Consider the following 21,955-nt stretch of genomic DNA (forward strand, 5'->3'; position numbering starts at 1 on the left):
ACATATCATGAATGATCTAGAATAAATGATCTAGAATATGTCATCCACACCTATAAATATGTAACCATGACTCATTTGTAATGTATCCAAGTGGAGAGCAATTAAATATATTCTTGCTCTAAGTGATCCTCATTCCTCACACTACTTGCTACTACTATTCAACTATCAACTAAGCATTCTACACTATCTAACTATTTTCTAAACTATCACTACTACCTCAACTACTAACTGTGGCATCAGAGCAACGTTCGATCATACATTGGGCGTAGAAATTTCATTCATATATTTTCAACCAAGCCCTCCTTATATCTACATCATTTCTAAATTTTCCCCTAAGACATGGCCAATATCTTTCAACCATCATCTATGACTATCCCTATCTTTAATGGTGAAAACTATGATTTTTGGAGCATTAAAATGAAGACATTTTTTTGCTTCCAAGATTTATGGGACATTGTAGATGAAGGATTTACTATTCCAGAATATCTTTCAACTCTCAATGCTAATCAGAAAAAAGAGTTGAAAGAAAATAAACAAAAAGATTCAAAGGCACTATTATTTTTACAACAAGCGGTAGAAGATAACATCTTTCCGAGAATAATGGGAGCTACAAGTGCCAAAGATGCATGGGGTACATTGAAGGAGAAGTTTCAAGGAAGTGATAAGGTACGTGCCATTAAACTTCAAACTCTAATGCGTGAGTTTGAATTAATACAAATGAAAGAGTCTGAGACCGTAAAAGACTACTATACTAAAATAAATGAATTAGTGAGTCAAATGAGATCATACGGGGAAAATATTCTCGACAAAAGAATTGTTGAGAAAATTATAATTTCGATTCCTTGTAAATATGATGCAATCGTGACTACGATTGAACAAACCAAAGATCTATCTACTATGTCGGTGACAGAATTAATAGGCTCACTAGAAGCATATGAGCAAAGATTGAGTAGGCATGATGACAATACATTTGAAAATGCCTTTCAATCAAAGCTCAAATTTCGGTCTCATGATGATAGAAGATATGGAGGAAAGAAAAATCAAGATGAGTATCCTCCATGTGGCATATGCAAGAGGACAAATCACGCCGAGAAATATTGTCGATGGCGCGGGAAAGAGCAATGTCAACACTGTAAGAAATTTGGACATGTGGAGAAAAATTGTTACAGCAAAAATAAGCATCAAGCAACTTTCGTTGAAGAGCACGAGTGTGAGAATGATCAACATGAATATGAGCAATATCTTTTCTATGCTACACAAGGTTCTAATGATGAATTGAGCAAAAATTGGTACTTGGATAGCGGTTGCAGCAATCATATGGCCAAAGACGAGAGCATCTTCAAGGATATTGATGACTCCGTCAATGTAAAAGTTCGACTGGGAAATGGCACTGTTGTAGAATCTAAAGGCAAAGGCACTGTGATGGTGGAGACTAATAAAGGTACGAGATTCATCAAAGATGTCTTGCTGGTTCCCAATCTCAAAGAAAATCTATTGAGTATTGGTCAAATGATGGAGAAAGGCTATATTCTTCACTTTGAAGGAGACACATGTTCAATATATGACAATAAAAGAAATGAGATAGCCAGAGTTAAAATGGACAAAAGGAATAGAAGCTTTCCAATAAACTTCAAATATACTCCAATACGTCAATCAGACATAGAGGATATGGAACACGCAATAGAAGAACCAGGTACGCTACTTTCACCTTCAAAACAAGAGATTTATTCACCAGAATCTACTCCAACAAGAATAAAATCATTGGTGGATATATATGAAACCTGCAACTTTTCCATGCTTGATTATAAAAGTTATCAAGTGGCGTCAAAACAACTATGGACAAAAGACAATCAAGAAAAACTTCCAAGACTAAGAAAACCATTATATGGACTCAAGAAAGCTCATCAAGAATGGTACAATAGAATTGATCACTGTCTCATCAAACGAGGATTCGGATAGAACAAGTTTTGAGCAACGATGAACTATGGTTAGAGTTACCGAAATATGCATCAAGGAGGAGTATGCACATTTCTAGAATTTACTAGAATTCATTAGTAAGTTGTAGAATAATTAATAGTTATTAAATGATGTTGTAAACTTGTAGAAATTTCTAGATTACTTGAGTAGTTAGTAGAATATGTAAGTACTAGGACATATCATGAATGATCTAGAATAAATGATCTAGAATATGTCATCCACACCTATAAATATGTAACCATGACTCATTTGTAATGTATCCAAGTGGAGAGCAATTCAATACATTCTTGCTCTAAGTGATCCTCATTCCTCACACTACTTGCTACTACTATTCAACTATCAACTAAGCATTCTACACTATCTAACTATTTTCTAAACTATCACTACTACCTCAACTACTAACAGTGGCATCAGAGCAACGTTCGATCATACATTGGGCGTAGAAATTTCATTCATATATTTTCAACCAAGCCCTCCTTATATCTACATCATTTCTAAATTTTCCCCTAAGACATGGCCAATATCTTTCAACCATCATCTATGACTATCCCTATCTTTAATGGTGAAAACTATGATTTTTGGAGCATTAAAATGAAGACATTTTTTTTCTTTCAAGATTTATGGGACATTGTAGATGAAGGATTTACTATTCCAGAATATCTTTCAACTCTCAATGCTAATCAGAAAAAAGAGTTGAAAGAAAATAAACAAAAAGATTCAAAGGCACTATTATTTCTACAACAAGCGGTAGAAGATAACATCTTTCCGAGAATAATGGGAGCTACAATTGCCAAAGATGCATGGGGTACATTGAAGGAGAAGTTTCAAGGAAGTGATAAGGTACGTGCCATTAAACTTCAAACTCTAAGGCGTGAGTTTGAATTAATACAAATGAAAGAGTCTGAGACCGTAAAAGACTACTATACTAAAATAAAAGAATTAGTGAGTCAAATGAGATCATACGGGGAAAATATTCTCGACAAAAGAATTGTTGAGAAAATTCTAATTTTGATTCCTCGTAAATATGATGCAATCGTGACTACGATTGAACAAACCAAAGATCTATCTACTATGTCGGTGACAGAATTAATAGGCTCACTAGAAGCTTATGAGCAAAGATTGAGTAGGCATGATGACAATACATTTGAAAATGTCTTTCAATCAAAGCTCAAATTACGGTCTCATGATGATAGAAGATATGGAGGAAAGAAAAATCAAGATGAGTATCCTCCATGTGGCATATGCAAGAGGACAAATCACGCCGAGAAATATTGTCGATGGCGCGGGAAAGAGCAATGTCAACACTATAAGAAATTTGGACATGTGGAGAAAAATTGTTACAGCAAAAATAAGCATCAAGCAAATTTCGTTGAAGAGCACGAGTGTGAGAATGATCAACATGAATATGAGCAATATCTTTTCTATGCTACACAAGGTTCTAATGATGAATTGAGCGAAAATTGGTACTTGGATAGCGGTTGCAGCAATCATATGGCCAAAGACGAGAGCATCTTCAAGGATATTGATGACTCCGTCAATGTAAAAGTTCGACTGGGAAATGGCACTGTTGTAGAATCTAAAGGCAAAGGCACTGTGATGGTGGAGACTAATAAAGGTACGAGATTCATCAAAGATGTCTTGCTGGTTCCCAATCTCAAAGAAAATCTATTGAGTATTGGTCAAATGATGGAGAAAGGCTATATTCTTCACTTTGAAGGAGACACATGTTCAATATATGACAATAAAAGAAATGAGATAGCCAGAGTAAAAATGGACAAAAGGAATAGAAGCTTTCCAATAAACTTCAAATATACTCCAATACGACAATCAGACATAGAGGATATGGAACACGCAATAGAAGAACCAGGTACGCTACTTTCACCTTCAAAACAAGAGATTTATTCACCAGAATCTACTCCAACAAGAATAAAATCATTGGTGGATATATATGAAACCTGCAACTTTTCCATGCTTGATTCTAAAAGTTATCAAGTGGCGTCAAAACAACTATGGACAAAAGACAATCAAGAAAAACTTCCAAGATTAAGAAAACCTTTATATGGACTCAAGAAAGCTCATCCAGAATGGTACAATAGAATTGATCACTGTCTCATCAAACGAGGATTCGGAAAGAACAAGTTTTGAGCAACGATGAACTATGGTTAGAGTTACCGAAATATGCATCAAGGAGGAGTATGCACATTTCTAGAATTTACTAGAATTCATTAGTAAGTTGTAGAATAATTAATAGTTATTAAATGATGTTGTAAACTTGTAGAAATTTCTAGATTACTTGAGTAGTTAGTAGAATATGTAAGTACTAGGACATATCATGAATGATCTAGAATAAATGATCTAGAATATGTCATCCACACCTATAAATATGTAACCATGACTCATTTGTAATGTATCCAAGTGGAGAGCAATTCAATACATTCTTGCTCTAAGTGATCCTCATTCCTCACACTACTTGCTACTACTATTCAACTATCAACTAAGCATTCTACACTATCTAACTATTTTCTAAACTATCACTACTACCTCAACTACTAACAGTGGCATCAGAGCAACGTTCGATCATACATTGGGCGTAGAAATTTCATTCATATATTTTCAACCAAGCCCTCCTTATATCTACATCATTTCTAAATTTTCCCCTAAGACATGGCCAATATCTTTCAACCATCATCTATGACTATCCCTATCTTTAATGGTGAAAACTATGATTTTTGGAGCATTAAAATGAAGACATTTTTTTTCTTTCAAGATTTATGGGACATTGTAGATGAAGGATTTACTATTCCAGAATATCTTTCAACTCTCAATGCTAATCAGAAAAAAGAGTTGAAAGAAAATAAACAAAAAGATTCAAAGGCACTATTATTTCTACAACAAGCGGTAGAAGATAACATCTTTCCGAGAATAATGGGAGCTACAATTGCCAAAGATGCATGGGGTACATTGAAGGAGAAGTTTCAAGGAAGTGATAAGGTACGTGCCATTAAACTTCAAACTCTAAGGCGTGAGTTTGAATTAATACAAATGAAAGAGTCTGAGACCGTAAAAGACTACTATACTAAAATAAAAGAATTAGTGAGTCAAATGAGATCATACGGGGAAAATATTCTCGACAAAAGAATTGTTGAGAAAATTCTAATTTTGATTCCTCGTAAATATGATGCAATCGTGACTACGATTGAACAAACCAAAGATCTATCTACTATGTCGGTGACAGAATTAATAGGCTCACTAGAAGCTTATGAGCAAAGATTGAGTAGGCATGATGACAATACATTTGAAAATGTCTTTCAATCAAAGCTCAAATTACGGTCTCATGATGATAGAAGATATGGAGGAAAGAAAAATCAAGATGAGTATCCTCCATGTGGCATATGCAAGAGGACAAATCACGCCGAGAAATATTGTCGATGGCGCGGGAAAGAGCAATGTCAACACTATAAGAAATTTGGACATGTGGAGAAAAATTGTTACAGCAAAAATAAGCATCAAGCAAATTTCGTTGAAGAGCACGAGTGTGAGAATGATCAACATGAATATGAGCAATATCTTTTCTATGCTACACAAGGTTCTAATGATGAATTGAGCGAAAATTGGTACTTGGATAGCGGTTGCAGCAATCATATGGCCAAAGACGAGAGCATCTTCAAGGATATTGATGACTCCGTCAATGTAAAAGTTCGACTGGGAAATGGCACTGTTGTAGAATCTAAAGGCAAAGGCACTGTGATGGTGGAGACTAATAAAGGTACGAGATTCATCAAAGATGTCTTGCTGGTTCCCAATCTCAAAGAAAATCTATTGAGTATTGGTCAAATGATGGAGAAAGGCTATATTCTTCACTTTGAAGGAGACACATGTTCAATATATGACAATAAAAGAAATGAGATAGCCAGAGTAAAAATGGACAAAAGGAATAGAAGCTTTCCAATAAACTTCAAATATACTCCAATACGACAATCAGACATAGAGGATATGGAACACGCAATAGAAGAACCAGGTACGCTACTTTCACCTTCAAAACAAGAGATTTATTCACCAGAATCTACTCCAACAAGAATAAAATCATTGGTGGATATATATGAAACCTGCAACTTTTCCATGCTTGATTCTAAAAGTTATCAAGTGGCGTCAAAACAACTATGGACAAAAGACAATCAAGAAAAACTTCCAAGATTAAGAAAACCTTTATATGGACTCAAGAAAGCTCATCCAGAATGGTACAATAGAATTGATCACTGTCTCATCAAACGAGGATTCGGAAAGAACAAGTTTTGAGCAACGATGAACTATGGTTAGAGTTACCGAAATATGCATCAAGGAGGAGTGTTAGAATATGATGCACATTTCTAGAATTTACTAGAATTCATTAGTAAGTTGTAGAATAATTAATAGTTATTAAATGATGTTGTAAACTTGTAGAACTTTCTAGATTACTTGAGTAGTTAGTAGAATATGTAAGTACTAGGACATATCATGAATGATCTAGAATAAATGATCTAGAATATGTCATCCACACCTATCACTAGTGCAGAAAGGGGTTTCCACTACTGGCCAAAGGGACTTTCCACTACTGGCCGTGGCCAGTAGTAAATGCAGTCGTCGTTGTAAGTATGTACTTTCCACGTCGGGTCATTTAATACCCGACGTGGTATCCTAATTTCTTCAGTAATTTTTATTTAAAATTATGGCGATTCCATGTCGGTTTTTCCAATTACCCGTAGTGGTATGTATGGTTTTCACGTCGGTTATAATGAATACCAGTAGTGGTATGTATGATTTCAAATTTTTTTAATATAAATCATGGGGATTCCACTACGGGTATTTACACATATCCGTAGTGGTATGTATGGTTTTCCAGTTTTTTTTTAAAGAATTGGGGATTCCACTACGGGTTATTACTTTTACCCGTAGTGGTATGTGTAGTTTTCACGTCTGTTTATTATAAATATCAGTAGTGGTATGTTAGTTTTTTTTTTTTTTTTTTTCGTTTTTTTTAATTATATGGCCTACACTTTTCCGACGCATAAATTATACAACATAGAAATTACTAGTAGCTAATAACGCACAAGAAAATTGACATAATTCCGAATATTATTTTCCACAAGTCATTGTCAATTCCTAACAAGCTAACAAAGTTACATTCAACACATTAAAAGTCAATGCTTAACATTATCACTAATTAATTCCAAGCAGACAGCCCATTAATATGAAAAGCCAAAACTCTATACATAGAACCAACTAATTTACCACCAATATTGAGACCTGACCTTTCAGCAAAGGTTCAATCCAACAGGCATCAAAATAGTTAAGACTTAGGACTAAATAAAGTTTGATTGTGCAAGAACTACTTAGGATCATAATAACTTGATCAACTCAAACAAAGAACATAGAATTGCAGACAATGTCATTCAACTTGGGCAACTGAGGGACAGGGGAGGCATTGATACCACCACCATGGCTGGAGTTAGTTTCAGACTTATCCTCAAACTTCATGAACTGTCCAACCTGGGAAGCAGCCATGTGTGCATAGCAGATAGGAGCAACTACATACAAGGTTTACACTAATATGAGAACTTACTACAAAAGATTCCATATATAATATATATATATATATAAGAATACCCTATGTTGTTAATCTCGGATAGCGGCGTGTAGCGCCGACCCTCAAAAATGCTATTGCGGTATAGCGGGTAGCGCTATAGCGGTATAGCGGTCATATACAAATTAAACATAAATCATGCAAAAAGATGAAACAATAACACCATACATAAATTAAAAAGATGCAAACAAATAACACCCACACAAAAGAAAAAATGTAGTTACAGTTAAAAGAACATCAGTCATGGAACTTTAAAAAATCAAACTCAACAGAAATGCACATCAACAAAAAAGAGTAAAAGTCACTCACAATCATTCCTGCATGTGCACACAGATAGAAATCATAATTTCTAGGATGACAAATTTTGTTGTCAACAACAGTTCCTGCAAAATAAAAAAAGTTAAGAAAACATGAATGAAACCAACTTTATGTATTAAATAATGGAACTATGAATCTTAAGAAAAAGCAGCTACCAGGTGGCACGTTATCTGGGGATCCAGGCTGGAAGAATTTCGTGTGATGGTTCTTCTGGGCAACAATCACCAAAAACTTGGGATTCCAGGTTTCATCCAGAAATTTACATGCCTAAAATTTGAATGACTGGTTAATTCCAAAAAATTAACAATTCATATATTAAAAGAAAATTTGAACAATTTAAGAACCTCAATGACTTGGCTCAGTTCAATGTTCAGCACTTGGTTAAACTGGGACTCACTGACACCATCCCTACATTCATAAGCAGAAAGAAATTCACTTATATTGTTTCATTGTAAAATATTTAAACGTTGATACGATAAGTTTATTACATTCCACGTCATTTCATCATTATGTTCCATCTCATTCCACCAATCACTATATATTCAAACATAGCATTGCAATTCAATAGCCTAGTAACTGACCTGCTAACCGAGCTGCTACCTGGTATGCACCAGTTGACTGCAACCAAAATTCCATGGTCAAGACTTCGTTGATAATTTCAAATTTGGAGTAGTTAAAAATGCAAGAACAAATCAACACTGGAAAACGTTCAAAGATAGGGATATCTCTAACTGGTCTCACATGCTTTAGATACTGCAATATTATACCAAATTAGTTTGAGTCATAATTTGATGCAAGTTACATGATGTATATTCTTATTATTATACTAGAACACTTACTTGTGACAAACCAATTACCAACAATAGCATTGGTATACCAATTTCTACGCAGTTTCCCAACTGAAAAGAGTATAATAAACAAAATCATGTAAATTTATAACAATGTACATAAAGTATGGTATATATCAAGCTATTGTAAGCTGGTTGACCATTCAAATCCACTAAGCCCACCAGCACTAGGAAACCCTCTAGAAAAGGAAACATATAAAATAATGACCAAGAACAAACTATGCATATAGTTCATAGACAAGATTGCCTTAGTATATAATCCTTAACCGTTTGAATGTTTCACATTAGGCTGTAATAGAAGGCCTCCAAAGCTACTCATATTTGGCACAACATAGAAAAACATAAATTACTAAAACAAGTGAACTGGTGGGGGAGAAGCAAAGATTGTTAATTGTTATCCTCCCAAACAGAGTTGCTGAGGAAGAACGGCGGCGTTGAGGAGCCATTCCAGCAGCACCACTCGCCTTAAGTGTGCGCTGGAGCAACAAGAGAAGTGTAGAAGCATTGGATAACCAATAAGCCAAGACATCGTTGTTCTCCTGGGTCTGAAGTAAAAAAAAAATGTTTTAGTGAAAATAAATTTGTAAAGGAAGGAGTGTGAGAAGAAAAAAGAACTATCACATGAAAGTTGAGCATTTTAAACCTCAATTGCATGGCCTATAGTTTGGATTATGCGATCAAACACGCTGGTACGCTCAACTTCAAATGATCTCCAATGCAGGAGGCATTTGTATATGATACAGGCAGCAATTGGTCTATTCCCAGAAAAGCCTAGATGTTGTGCAATACATCTAATGAGCAACTCTTGGTTCTCCTGTTGTTTCTCATTCAGTGACTTCTGTGGTTTATCCTCCACCTCAGCGGATTCCCTTTCCTTTTCCCTTTGGTTCATTGATGAGCTATGCATATCCTGAAAAGTTTATCAAGTGAAGAAAAAAAATTAAGTCCACATATAAATATCCAATACAAGTAACCATGGTTTAAAATAAGTTTTGACTTATCATACTTTCGCCTCTTATAAGTTCGAAGACATGTAACTCCACAAGATCCCCCATCACCAGAATCAAACCCATCTGAAATCGCTGCCCCATTGCTAATGGGTTCACTTTTCAAGCCTCCATCCTCTTCAGTAACACCATTTACATTCACCCCATTATTCAAGCCATCACTTTTCAAAACCTCGTTCACTTCAGCAACACCATTTACATTCATTAACACTGCCCTATCATTCACGACGTCACTCTTCGAGCACCGAGCCTCTTCAGCAACACCATTTCCATTAGAAATTACAGCCTCATCACTACTCATGGCTTCACTTTCCAAGTGTTGTGCCTCTTCAACAACCCTATTTCCATTTGAAATTGGCCCCTCATCACTCATGGCTTCACTTTCCAAGTGTTGAACCTCTTCAGAAACACAATTTCCATTGGAAATTACAGCCCCATCCCTCTCAGCTTCACTTTTCGAGCACCGAGCCTCTTCAGAAACACAATTTCCATTGCAAATTACAGCCCCATCACTCACAGCTTCACTTTTCGAGCATCGAGCCTCCTCAGAAGCACCATTTCCATTGGAAAATACAGCCCCATCATTCACCTCTTCACTTTTCGAGCATCGAGCCTCTTCAACAACCCCATTTCCATTTGAAATCGGCACCTCATCAGAAATAGCTTTACGTTTCAAACACTGAACTCCTTCAGCACATTCAGTATTACCAGAACTGCTTGTTCCTTCCTCAATTCCCATACCAAAAAAAAGACCAAAAAACCCTTTTTGCAACAGACCAAAATTAGGGTTTCAGATTGAAGCCGAAAAAACTTCCAAGATCCAAATTTTTCACCAGATTTACTTACAAAACAACTATCCAAAGTGAAAACCAATCCAAAAAAAACAATGGAAGTTAAACCACACCGTTCTTACGCTCCTGAATAACCCAAAACACGATATCAGAAAAGAAAAAAAATGGAAATCGAAGCAAGAAGGTTGCGTTTAGTTCTAATGCATGAAACTCTTAAATGTAATTTATGTGTCAAATTGCTCTTCAATGTTCTTAATTTCTCGATGGTTTGCGGAGTTGTTTATATGTAAGCCCACTACGGGTTATTCAAGATCTTTCTTTGTTAATATAAAACCCAAAAACACATGAAATGATGATGAAAATACCTGAACAAACAGAAGCAAAACGAAAGATGCAGAAGATTTTCTGGGAAAAATCCGAATGAAGAACACAGTTGCTCTGAAGAAGAATGAAAACGAATGAACAAGAAATTTGAAGGAAGAAACTTGGAGAACGATAATGAAGATGGCGCAGGAGTGAGTGTTTTGATTTTTAGGGATTTGGCGATTTGGGAATTTCGTTCTTCGTTGGCTTCGCGTAACATATGTTAGGGATTGGGTTAATGAATGAATGAGCAAATGAACACTAATAGGGATTCCACTACGGTTGAAGACCAAATCAGTAGTGAAATTCAATTAAAACAAATTTCAACGTAATTACAACATTGCCACCGTGTCTACTTTTCACTACTGATTTAAGAAAACCAGTAGTGAAATCCCTTGTCTATGAACTTTTCACTACCAGTATTCAAATATCAGTAGTGGAATCCTTTGGTCAAATGGTTTTAACTACCGGTATTCATATACCAGTAGTGAAATCTCTTAGCCAAAAGTCATTTTTCTACTAGTGTATAAATATGTAACCATGACTCATTTGTAATGTATCCAAGTGGAGAGCAATTCAATATATTCTTGCTCTAAGTGATCATCATTCCTCACACTACTTGCTACTACTATTCAACTATCAACTAAGCATTCTACACTATCTAACTATTTTCTAAACTATCACTACTACCTCAACTACTAAGAAGGTTCATTACCCTCTCCAGTTCTGAAACAAAGCACCATCATCTTGAGAGAATAGTAAAATCAGACATCAAACAAATTTAAAAATGACATATACTTGATGTTAACCTTAGAAACATATTGAGGGAAGATGAATCATGATCATAATCGGACCCTCAAAGATTTTTCCTTGTTCCGTCCCTGATTGGAGTGTGTTTAAGGAGTGTGTTAGAGGGTGTGACTATAGCACTTAGTGTTGTGTTGGGGTGTAAGGGGAAATTTTTTTATGCTCGCTACAGTTTGGAAGATATCAATTTACGGTTTAACAACACTGGCCGGTTCAAATTACATTTCCAAATTGCAGATAGCGGAATCAATTTTTTGAACTAAAATTTGGTTTGGAAAATAGAATCCAAACCATTCTCAATGGGCAAAAATTGAATTTTGGGGGGCTGACTACAGTCTAACAAGTGGATCAGTCTGTCGTCGAGTAATAATATTTATAACAAAGATTCGTCTCCACAGGATTCGTGCCAAAGCGATTAGTTTCGTTTATGATTTAGATAGTTTGCATTCATTTTTTAGTTTGAAAAGGTTTTGAGACATAAATCAGATGATAAAAACTAAAAGAAAATCAGATGAGAAATATAGGTTAAGTGCTTTCGAATTCCTCTCTTACTCCTGCTTGGTAACTGACGTTATATTGCTTCTATTCATTTTTGTTTTTGTTTTGAAGAAGCTAAATTAGCTCACCCAAATTGACACAGAGAGAATCGAACCTGAGACTTCCAGGTCTCAAGTCAATGCCACCAGACCAACCCAAGTGGGTTCTTCTATTCATTTTATTATCTAGCGAATTAATTCTAAAGTATGTGCTGTCGCATACCAAAATCACCATATTGCAATTGAGAACGCTGATACTAAACCAATAATAAGAGTGCCATTGTTTGTCACGTATTAGCATTTAACAAGTTCTCAACGTTAAGCTTACCTTGATTGAACAGCTCTAGAACATGCAGAAATTAACAATGTGTTCCATTAATCCTTTGCCCCTAACCTCGGGTACTTGTACTTCCGTTCCCAATGTTGGCTAGCTATATTATCTCTTAGTTTGGGATGAGTAGTGTTGTCACGAGATCACTTAATCCTAGAGGTTTATTCTATAATGTGATCAGTATTAAGAATCAAACATTAAAGCAAAGATAATAATAGATAATAAACCGAATAGTAATTAATATAAACTTTTTCTAACCAAATTACATAGTCTCAAGCATTCATAGAGAAGTTTACCTACTCGACCTAACCTAAAGATATTTAGCGACTCATAGTCATAATTAAAACAAAAGAGTAAAAACCACGCATACAAAGTAACCTCGATTTCTTGAAGAGGAAGTTTTGTCTCCCTATGATGAGGAGAGTCGCATTCCCTCGAGAGCTCCTTAGCCCGCCATGTTGCTCCTCCTTTACTTCTGAATTTCTAAATGAATTTCCTTAATATATAAAGAAAACACATCTGAAACTCTATTTTCAATGCTACAATATAAACTACTTTTAACCAAGACAATAAACTAAACGAGTTAGAATTTCTCCCCTAAGACAAATCTTTTGGGAAACCAACTTCTGAGTGTTTATCACCAATAAAACAATTATAAAATACATTTAAAATTATAAAAAATGTGAATATATCTCAATCGAAGCATTTTCTGTTAGATCTACTTGGTAACCCATGTATAAATTTTATTATTTTTTTGAGAAGTTGTATTGCTTTTTAATTTATTTTTGTTTTGTTTTTAATAATTTACCGTACTTTTTTTTTTTTTGAAGCAAGTTTAGACCGTACTTGTACTTACAAGATGATGTATTTATTTGTTCTTGGTCAAGTGATAATGTTTGTTTCTATAATTGTAAGCGCATATCAATTTAATTTAATACTCCGTAATATTTATCATTAAAAGATAAATAACATTATTAATTTTTTGTCAAAAAAAATCATAGTCGTCCACAACAAATCCTAACTCAAATGGCAGAAATGCTAAAATTGCTAGTGTCGCACCTTAGGACCGGGGTTCGAACCTCAGTCACTCTACTTTGTGTGTGTGAGTTTTCAATGGCTTTGCAATTTCGTCTATCAAACCAAAAAAAAAAATTCATAGTCAACCAAAGTCAAAAAACACAATTTGACTTGTTGAGAATTTACCATATATATATTAAACCTAAGTCAGACGATGAAAAAAAAAACCTAAGTCAAAATACCTGTATATTGACCAATATTCAATTAAAATAATTAATACCTTTTCTTGGCAAAAACTAAAATAGTTAACTATTTAAAATTAATAATTGAGTGTTTTACTTTTCAATTGATGATAACTATAAAACCAAGTGAGGAAACCAATCAGAGCCCGTTTGGTGCACAGGATAAGAGACAGGATAGGATAACTGTATCATATCCTGCCGCAATCCAGTGTTTGGTGATACAATAGGATATGATAAGTTAATCCTGAAGCTTATCCTATCTTGTCTCTCTAGTTATAATTCTTATCCTGAATTTGAGTTGGGTTACCAGCAGGATAAGAAGAAAAAAAAAATTACTGATTTATTTTATAAAATATTTTTTAAAATACATAAAATAAAATTAATAAAATATAAATAATAAAATAATTATTTTTTTAAATATATATATGTGATTTTCTCACAGGGGTAATTTTGTAATTTACATATTCTAAAAAGTCAAAATTTTACTAAAATTACAATATTTTAAAGTAAAATGATTATTAAAAAATTGACAAATAGGGATATTAATTTAAATTTTATAAAAAAATTAAATATAATTCTTTTGCAATAGTAGTTTTATTATTTACGTATGTGATATATCATATATTTATTTGGCTTATCTAACATGTATATATTATCGAGTTATTTATTTGATCATGATTCATATAAAATATTAAACTTGATTCTTAAAAAAAAAAAATATTAAACTTGATTATTTTCTCATGATTTTTATTTTAAATTATATAAAGTTATTTGATTACTTATTTATATTTTTTATTTATAAAATTCAAAGTATTACAAAATAATTTTAAAAAAATAACAATTGTTTTACAAGAGTAATTTTGTCAATTAAATATGTTATATATCTTATCATATTATTATGAGCAAGTATGTATTAAAAACAAAATATAATAGTTATCATGTTTGTTATCCTGTGTGCACCAAACATATGATATGATAATTGAGTATAACTGTTATCCTGCTGTTATCCTATCCTATCCTTATCCTGTTTTATATCCTATCCTGTCACTATGCTATACTGCGCACCAAACGGACCCTCAAAGTAAATACTAAGATAGGAGAACTAATAAGAAAAACAAAAAATGGTTCATCACTCTTTCATTTTGCTAGTGTTTCTTCTATGTATTACATCCTCTTATTCAACCAAAATTGTTCAAGTAGATGAGATTTGCCACAAAGTAAAAAATCCTTCATTTTGTTCGAGTCTTCTCAATTCAAAAAAAGGTGCAGACCTTGTTAGTCTTGCACAATATACAATTGGCGTGCTTCGTGTTAATATGATGAACACGGTGAAGCTAATCAACACACTGATCGGACAAAGTGGTAAGGATGTCAAAGCATTAACTCATTACAAAATGTGTTTGAAAGAATTTGTTAATGATGGGGGTGCTCTTTTTGTGCTTGGGAACGTAGAAAGAGTTTTGAATGAAGGAAATTATCATCTTATGAGTGTTGGAGCTAATGATATAATGCAAGACATTAGAAATTGTATTTATGATACTAGTTATCAAGATACTTCTTCCCTTCCAAGTTATGGTGAAGTTGCCTTGCAAATTGATCAAATTATTCAAATTATAGCAGGATTATTTACTGCTTAATTAATTAATTAATTGTTGCTTAATTCTTTTTATGTGTAATGTTAAAGTTTGCACAATCAAAATCACTAAGTTTGATCTAGTGGTGAGGGGTTTGAGTAATATACTAGAGATTCTAGGTTCGATTCTCAGCTCTATTGTAAAAAAAATAAAAAATAATTTGCACAATCATGCAATACATTTATTTGAGAATCATTTTTTAGGTTTGTAATAAAAAGTGTGGCATTCACAATTACATTTCAATATTGAGTAAGTTATCTTGCTTTGTTACAATGTATACTACTCATGATAAAATTAAGTAATCAACGGTTTTATTATGTAAGGTTTTTCATTCTTCAAATGCAACAAATGATTTATAAAAAACAAACATCCAATTAGGGGTGGATCTAGAAATATTATTATGATATATAAAAATACTGCATCCGTCTCAAAATATAAGAGAAAAAAACTCAATTTTTTATCTGAAATTATAAGATAAAAAAACAAACATATATCTTTTTCTAGAATTTTTTAATCTTCACATACAACTTAACTTACTTTAAAAAAAATACAATAACATACTTTAAATTTTTATGTTTTGATTTTTTTAATAAATTTGATTTATTTTTTTGCAATATAATTTAAGATGGATGGAGTAATGAGATATGATTGAACTTATGCATATGATTATGGCACTAGTAGAAAAATGACTTTTGGTTTGGAGATACCACTACTGGTATGTGAATACCAGTAGTGAAATACATTTTATCAAAGGATTCCACTACTGATATTTTAATACCGGTAGTGAAAAGTTCAGAGACAAGGGATTTCACTACTGGCTTTCTTAAATCCGTAGTGAAAAGTAGACACGGTGGCAATGTTGTAATTACCTTAAAATTTGTTTTAATTGTGTTTCACTACCGATCTAGGATTCACCCGTAGTGGAATCCCTATTACTGTTATTAATTTTTTCATATTCTCATTCATTCCCAATTATCCCTAATTTGTTCATTTGTTCATACGCGTTCCAAAAGTTCCTCAAACCTCCAATCGTCCCACTGCAAACTCTAAACCTAATCGTTCCTCAAATCGTCCCAATCGTTCCTCCCATTCGCCAAATCCCAATCATTCTCCAATCTCTCCATTCTCCAATCTCCAATTTCATTCGGTTTCATTCTCCAAACCCTAGACGGCAGAACGCTTGAATCGCCTCCAAATTTCTTCGTTTTCATTCGGTAAAGGTATGAATAAATCAAACTTCCTCCAAATTTCATTCGTTTTCATTCTTGTTCATTCGTTTTCATTCGCTTGGGTTTTCATTCGATTTCATTCGCTGGCTCTTGTTGTTTTCTGTATCGGTTTTTCTTTTGTTTATTATTTGAGTTAGAATTAGCTGGTTTTTGAACTGTTTTTGCTATCTTTGTGATGTTTTTGGTTGGTTCTGCTGATATATGTATATGTAACTGTGGCTTGATGAGTTTTCAGGATTTTAGTATATGGTTTTTGAGTTAGTGGATTCATTTGTATATGATTGATATATTAATGAGTTATGAGGGTATGCGCTGAATCTATGTTACTGATTATGAATTTAAATTTACTAGATTTGCTGCTGAGGATTTGTACTCTATGTTTATGTTTTACTCTCATGGTAGAATTTCAGGAAACTGTTATAATCTTCGATCTAATTGTATGTCTTATTGTTTTATTTTTGTGTTTTGATTTCTGATGTGAGTATCATGCAGGCTATTTGATTTTCTTTCTCTGCATAAACCTTGGTGTGTTTTTTTTTTAATTCATTTTTTCCAATACTATACTTTTTGTTGTGTATTTTGTTTTCATTATTGATATTTCATATACCTTATTTTTTAACCTAGTCCTACTTGAAGACTTTTATATATACCCTCACACGACCAAGTGCACATATACAACTTTCTATGCATATACATTTATCAATCTGCTGCTTCTGTTTATAATTATCTGGTACCCAATTTGCTGCTTCTGTTTACAGAGCATTATGCTCAATAAGATCATTTTTAGCTAGAAATGTTGATTTGAATGTTTGATTTTGTATTCTCGATCCTTTCATCCTTTTGATTGAAACCATTTCTCCATAATTTTCCATACTAAAGATGATTACAGTGGTAAAATCAATTTTCTTTCACCTCTAGAGTGCTGCATTCAGCCTTGGTCATCCATATGGTGATATTTTTCTTCCATTTATCATTATTTGTGGCCTTCAACAAGTTTCCAAGAGTCGATATTATCTCTTGCAATGTTTTTGGGAGGGTTATGACATCTATAGGACTAGGTGGCATGCATGTGAGGACAAGATCGGTGAAAAGCATGTTGACATTTTTGCTAGGTTTGAGAGATTCAAGACTTGAAATTTGTTCATACAAATTAAAAACTTTTTCAATCAATAACTCTTCTTGGCAAACCATGTCGACACTATGAGGTTATGAGAAGACTTGGTTCAAGAAAACATACAACTTGGCCATGGGCAGGGGTCAATATTTATGGCCAATTGTATAAACATACAACTTGTTTTGATATTAACTAAGTTGTATAAACATATTTATAAAATTAATGTGGATGCTTTTCTTAGATCATGTATGAATTGAGGGTTGATGCTTTTCTTAGATCATGTATGAATTGAGGGTTTCAATGCTTGTGCTGTGCAGGGGTTGCTGTGTTAGGCGGTGGTTGCTGCTCCTGCGTTAGGCGGTGGTTGCTGCTCCTGCGTGTTGACTGCTGCTGTGCAGGGGCTGGTGTTGCTGTTTTTTGGTGTTGTCATCTTTGTTTGAAGTTAGAAGGTTCAATCACGGTCTCATCTACAGGTACCGATTCTATTTCAAAACATAGAAGCTATAAACTTAGATGCAATGCAAATTACTATGTAAAAATTCTGCTATATGCAAATTCTGTTATAGGCTATGAATTTTTATTAAAATAGGGCGAGAGAATGTTTCGCAATAGTAACAACCTAGTCATTCCTTTAACTTAGAATGCATTAATTTCGAAACGTAGGTATGGACCGTAGTTGGATGAGAGCTAATCGATTAAGTACTGAGTACAGACATGGAGTGATGGAATTTCTACAGTTTGCGGAAAGTAATGCTGAACTAGAACGTCCTCCTCCTGAATTTCCTCCACTTTTTCTATGTCCGTGTATTTTTTGTGCAAATAAAGAACCAAAACGTACTAAGAAAGAAATCATGAATCATCTAATTTGTGACGGGATTTGTCAAAATTATACACAATGGATATGGCACGGTGAAGTAGTAGCAACGCCAAGTGTGTCCCATAGAGAAAGTGGTAGTGTGGATATCGATGATCGACTGGAAGACATGATGCGTGATATTGGAGAAGATTCGTTTAAGAGGGCGCATGTGTATGAAACTTTATACAGTGACAAGGATGAACCATTGTATCCGGGATGCACAAATTTTACCCGTTTGTCTGCGGTGTTAAAATTGTTTAATTTGAAAGCAAAAAATGGGTGGACCGACAAAAGTTTCACTGAATTGCTTGAACTGTTGATACAAATGCTTCCAGAAGGTAATGTAATGCCAAATCGTTATTACGAGGCGAAGAAAGTATTGTGTCCAATGGGTTTGGAGTATGAAAAGATACATGCATGTCCTAATGATTGTATATTATACAGAAAAGAGTTTGTCAACTATAATCATTGTCCGACATGTAAGGCGTCTCGCTACAAAAAGAAAGATGGTGATTCTAGTGATGATGAGGTTGTTGGAACAAAATTGATTTAAAAATGTTTGCCCCTAAATCTATAAAGGTTTTGATGATAACAAAGTATTAATTAACAATTGGAAGGACTAAAAATTTATTTTAAGTGCGCAGATATAAGCATCATACAAGCTCTGAGTGAAGTTCAGAGGATGTGAATTCAGAAGTTCACAAGTGCTCAGAAGATGTTGGACTTCAGAAGTTACAACCTTCAGAGGATGAAGTCTTCAGAACTTCTTGAGTGACTAAAGCGTCATCAACCTCTGAAGATCTTTTTGATATCTGTGAAGATTCTCTTTGCAAGTCAACTCTTCTATCAATGAAGAAAAGGACCTTTCAAGCCTGATCAGTTCAGCTACCCTCTGTTTGTCTGTCCTAACTTGAGAACGTGGGTCTTCAGTTTTATTAGCTGAATAAGGAAAGTCTTCTCTGCTGTAGTCAAAGTACCTGAAACTCTTTCTTAGTTTTGGATACAACCAAACTGCATCAAGACAGACTGCTTGAAGACAAAAGATTATCAACTCCAACGGTTCTTTTTGCAACGACTCTTTTCTAGTAGTATATATACTAGAAGATTCAGCTACAACAAATAACATTATTAAGGATTGAACGTACGCTGAACAAACTCTGAACTTTGTGATATACAAGCTCTGAACCGCTGTTAAGTGTTTTTGCACTTTAGTCTAATACTCTGTACTCTTTGTATTGGCTCTCATTAGGTTCTGTTAAGAGCATTTGTATATTGTTATATACTTTACTATTACTTGAGAAACTTAAGCTTGTGTGCTTAAGTGTGAAGTCTTAAGCTTGTGTGCTTAAGCATTGTTGAGAAGTCTCTTGCTTGTGTGCTTGAGCAGGTGTAATCTTGTGTGATTATAGTGAACTCCCTTGGAAGTGCAAGGGGACTGGACTACTCTCGTTTTGTGAGAGGAACCAGTATAAATTGCTTGTGTGATCTCTCTCTCTCTATCTTGTTTTTATTTGTGCTACTTATCCGCTGCTAACGTAGTTGAGTTAAAAACTTGAAAAAGTTTTAACTTGGCTAAAACACAATTCAACCCCCCCTTCTTGTGTTTTCACACCTTCAATTGGTATCTAGAGCTCTGGTCTGTTACTTTCACTTAACAGTGAGACAGTAAAGATCTTGTGAGAACACTATGTCTGGAGGAGACGATAGTAGCACTAGAACCGGTGAGGCCAGTGGTGCTGGTGGTGGTCCTAGAAATGCTTTTGGTTATGACTACTTAAGTAATGAATCACATGAACATAGTGGCAATAGAAAAGCCCCTATATTCAATGGTGATGCATCATTATTTGAGTGGTGGAAGGAAAGACTGTATAGCAATATTACTGCTATTGATCATGAGTTGTGGGATTTGGTTGAGCTGGGAGTAACTTTTGAAAACTTAAATGAACATGGAAGGTTGTCCATTGAGCATAGAAAGTTACTCACACCAGCTAACTTAAAAACCTACACTAAGCATCATAGAGTAAAGGACATTGTTGTTGGTGCTATTAGACATGAAGACTATGTCAGAATAGAGGACAAGTCTACTGCTAAATCTATCTTTGATTCTATGTGTGCTACCTATGATGGTAATGAAAAGGTTCAAGAGGCTAAAGCTAGTCTTTTGATAAGGCAATATGAACTATTCACTATGCAACAAGATGAAAACATTGAGACTATGTTTACAAGGTTTCAAATCCTTGTATCTGGTCTTAAAGCTCTCAAGAGAAGCTATTCCACCTATGACCATGTTCAGAAGATTCTGAGAAGTCTTCCTATTGCTTGGAGACCTAAGGTCACTGCAATAGAGGAAGCTCAAAATCTCAAGACTCTGAGTCTTGAAGCTCTGATAAGCAATCTCAGAAGCCATGAGATGGTTCTGGATGCTGACTCAGAAACTAAGAAGAAGTCCAAGTCAGTGGCTTTACAGTCAACTAAGACTACTTCTAAGGCTCTTAAGACTCAGCTTCTTGATATTGAAGAAGAATCTTCTGCTGATGGTCAAGAGGATGAGATGAATGAGGATGAGTTTGCTTTATTCACCAAGTTTCAGCAATGGAACAGATTTAACAAAAGAAATTTCAGAGGTAACAGCTCCAGAAATTTTGTCAGCAAAAAGGATGATCAGAAGAACTGCTTCAACTGTAAGAAGCCAGGACACTTTATTGCTGATTGTCCAGAAATGTCTGCTAAAGACAAAAACAAAAGATACAGCTCAAAGAAGCAACAATTCAAGAGCAAATTGAAAAAGAGTCTGATGGCTACTTTTGAAGAGCTATCATCTGAGGAAGAAGTTGAGGAAGAAGAAGAGGCAAATCTAGCCCTGATGGCTTCAGCTGACTCAGATGTAGACTCAGACGATGAATCAGAATCAGATTCAGAAGTAACTGATGAGGTATTTTCTGATTGCTCTAAATCTCAACTTATAACTGCACTTAACAAGGTCATTGAGAAACATCTCAGAGTGTTAAGTAAACAAAAAGTTTTACAAGAAAAGCTTAACACTCTGACTGAGCAAGCAGAACATTTTCAAGGTCTATATCAAGAAACTCTGAATAGAGTAGATGACTTTGAAAAGGGTTGTGCTGTTTGTCACAAACCTATTGATGAGCAGGAAATAGCTCTTCAACAGTTTGTGCATCTCAACCTTGGGAAGAGCAAAGCTGCTAATAGAATTTATAATGTTTTAAGACATAGAGGAGAAGGACTTGGTTATGAATATGGTAGA

General features: G+C 34.3%; 2 protein-coding genes and 1 long non-coding RNA gene across 7 annotated transcripts; 2 read left to right on the plus strand and 1 right to left on the minus strand.

Moving 5' to 3' along the window:
* Nucleotides 1-7,852: 7,852 nt before the first annotated feature.
* On the minus strand, nucleotides 7,853-11,322 carry LOC123887108. Of its 5 annotated transcripts, XM_045936399.1 has the most exons (6): nucleotides 10,927-11,322; nucleotides 9,770-10,687; nucleotides 9,407-9,673; nucleotides 9,031-9,308; nucleotides 8,755-8,814; nucleotides 8,541-8,668 (listed from the first exon to the last, which is right to left on the minus strand). In XM_045936399.1, exons 2-3 carry the CDS (start codon nucleotides 10,507-10,509, stop codon nucleotides 9,652-9,654), a joined length of 762 nt encoding a protein of 253 aa, XP_045792355.1. In that variant the 5' UTR covers nucleotides 10,510-10,687; nucleotides 10,927-11,322; the 3' UTR covers nucleotides 8,541-8,668; nucleotides 8,755-8,814; nucleotides 9,031-9,308; nucleotides 9,407-9,651. The 5 variants fall into 5 exon arrangements, with proteins under 5 accessions (XP_045792351.1, XP_045792352.1, XP_045792354.1 ...); XM_045936395.1 differs by adding exons at nucleotides 7,853-7,980; nucleotides 8,071-8,182 and having other exon boundaries at nucleotides 8,260-9,673; XM_045936398.1 differs by lacking the exon at nucleotides 8,541-8,668 and adding an exon at nucleotides 8,499-8,533 and having other exon boundaries at nucleotides 8,755-9,308.
* A 3,656-nt stretch (nucleotides 11,323-14,978) lies between these two features.
* Nucleotides 14,979-15,494, plus strand: LOC123885906. The gene has a single exon (XM_045935245.1). It carries the CDS (start codon nucleotides 14,979-14,981, stop codon nucleotides 15,492-15,494), a length of 516 nt encoding a protein of 171 aa, XP_045791201.1.
* A 1,014-nt stretch (nucleotides 15,495-16,508) lies between these two features.
* On the plus strand, nucleotides 16,509-18,865 carry LOC123887426. The gene is made up of 3 exons (XR_006801483.1): nucleotides 16,509-16,711; nucleotides 18,152-18,307; nucleotides 18,498-18,865. It is a non-coding gene; the product is annotated as an uncharacterized LOC123887426 (long non-coding RNA).
* Nucleotides 18,866-21,955: the final 3,090 nt, after the last annotated feature.

The sequence above is a fragment of the Trifolium pratense genome, linkage group LG5 (genome assembly GCF_020283565.1).
Source record: "Trifolium pratense cultivar HEN17-A07 linkage group LG5, ARS_RC_1.1, whole genome shotgun sequence".
Lineage (NCBI taxonomy): Eukaryota > Viridiplantae > Streptophyta > Magnoliopsida > Fabales > Fabaceae > Trifolium > Trifolium pratense.

Bases quoted from the DNA above. Each gene is read 5' to 3' on its own strand.
- LOC123887108 (XM_045936395.1), bottom strand. From the start codon at position 10,509: ATGGGAATTGAGGAAGGAACAAGCAGTTCTGGTAATACTGAATGTGCT. The intron at 9,674-9,769 runs GTATGATAAGTC...TAAACTTTTCAG, and splicing joins CGAACTTATAAGAGGCGAAA to GATATGCATAGCTCATCAAT.
- LOC123885906 (XM_045935245.1), top strand. From the start codon at position 14,979: ATGGTTCATCACTCTTTCATTTTGCTAGTGTTTCTTCTATGTATTACA.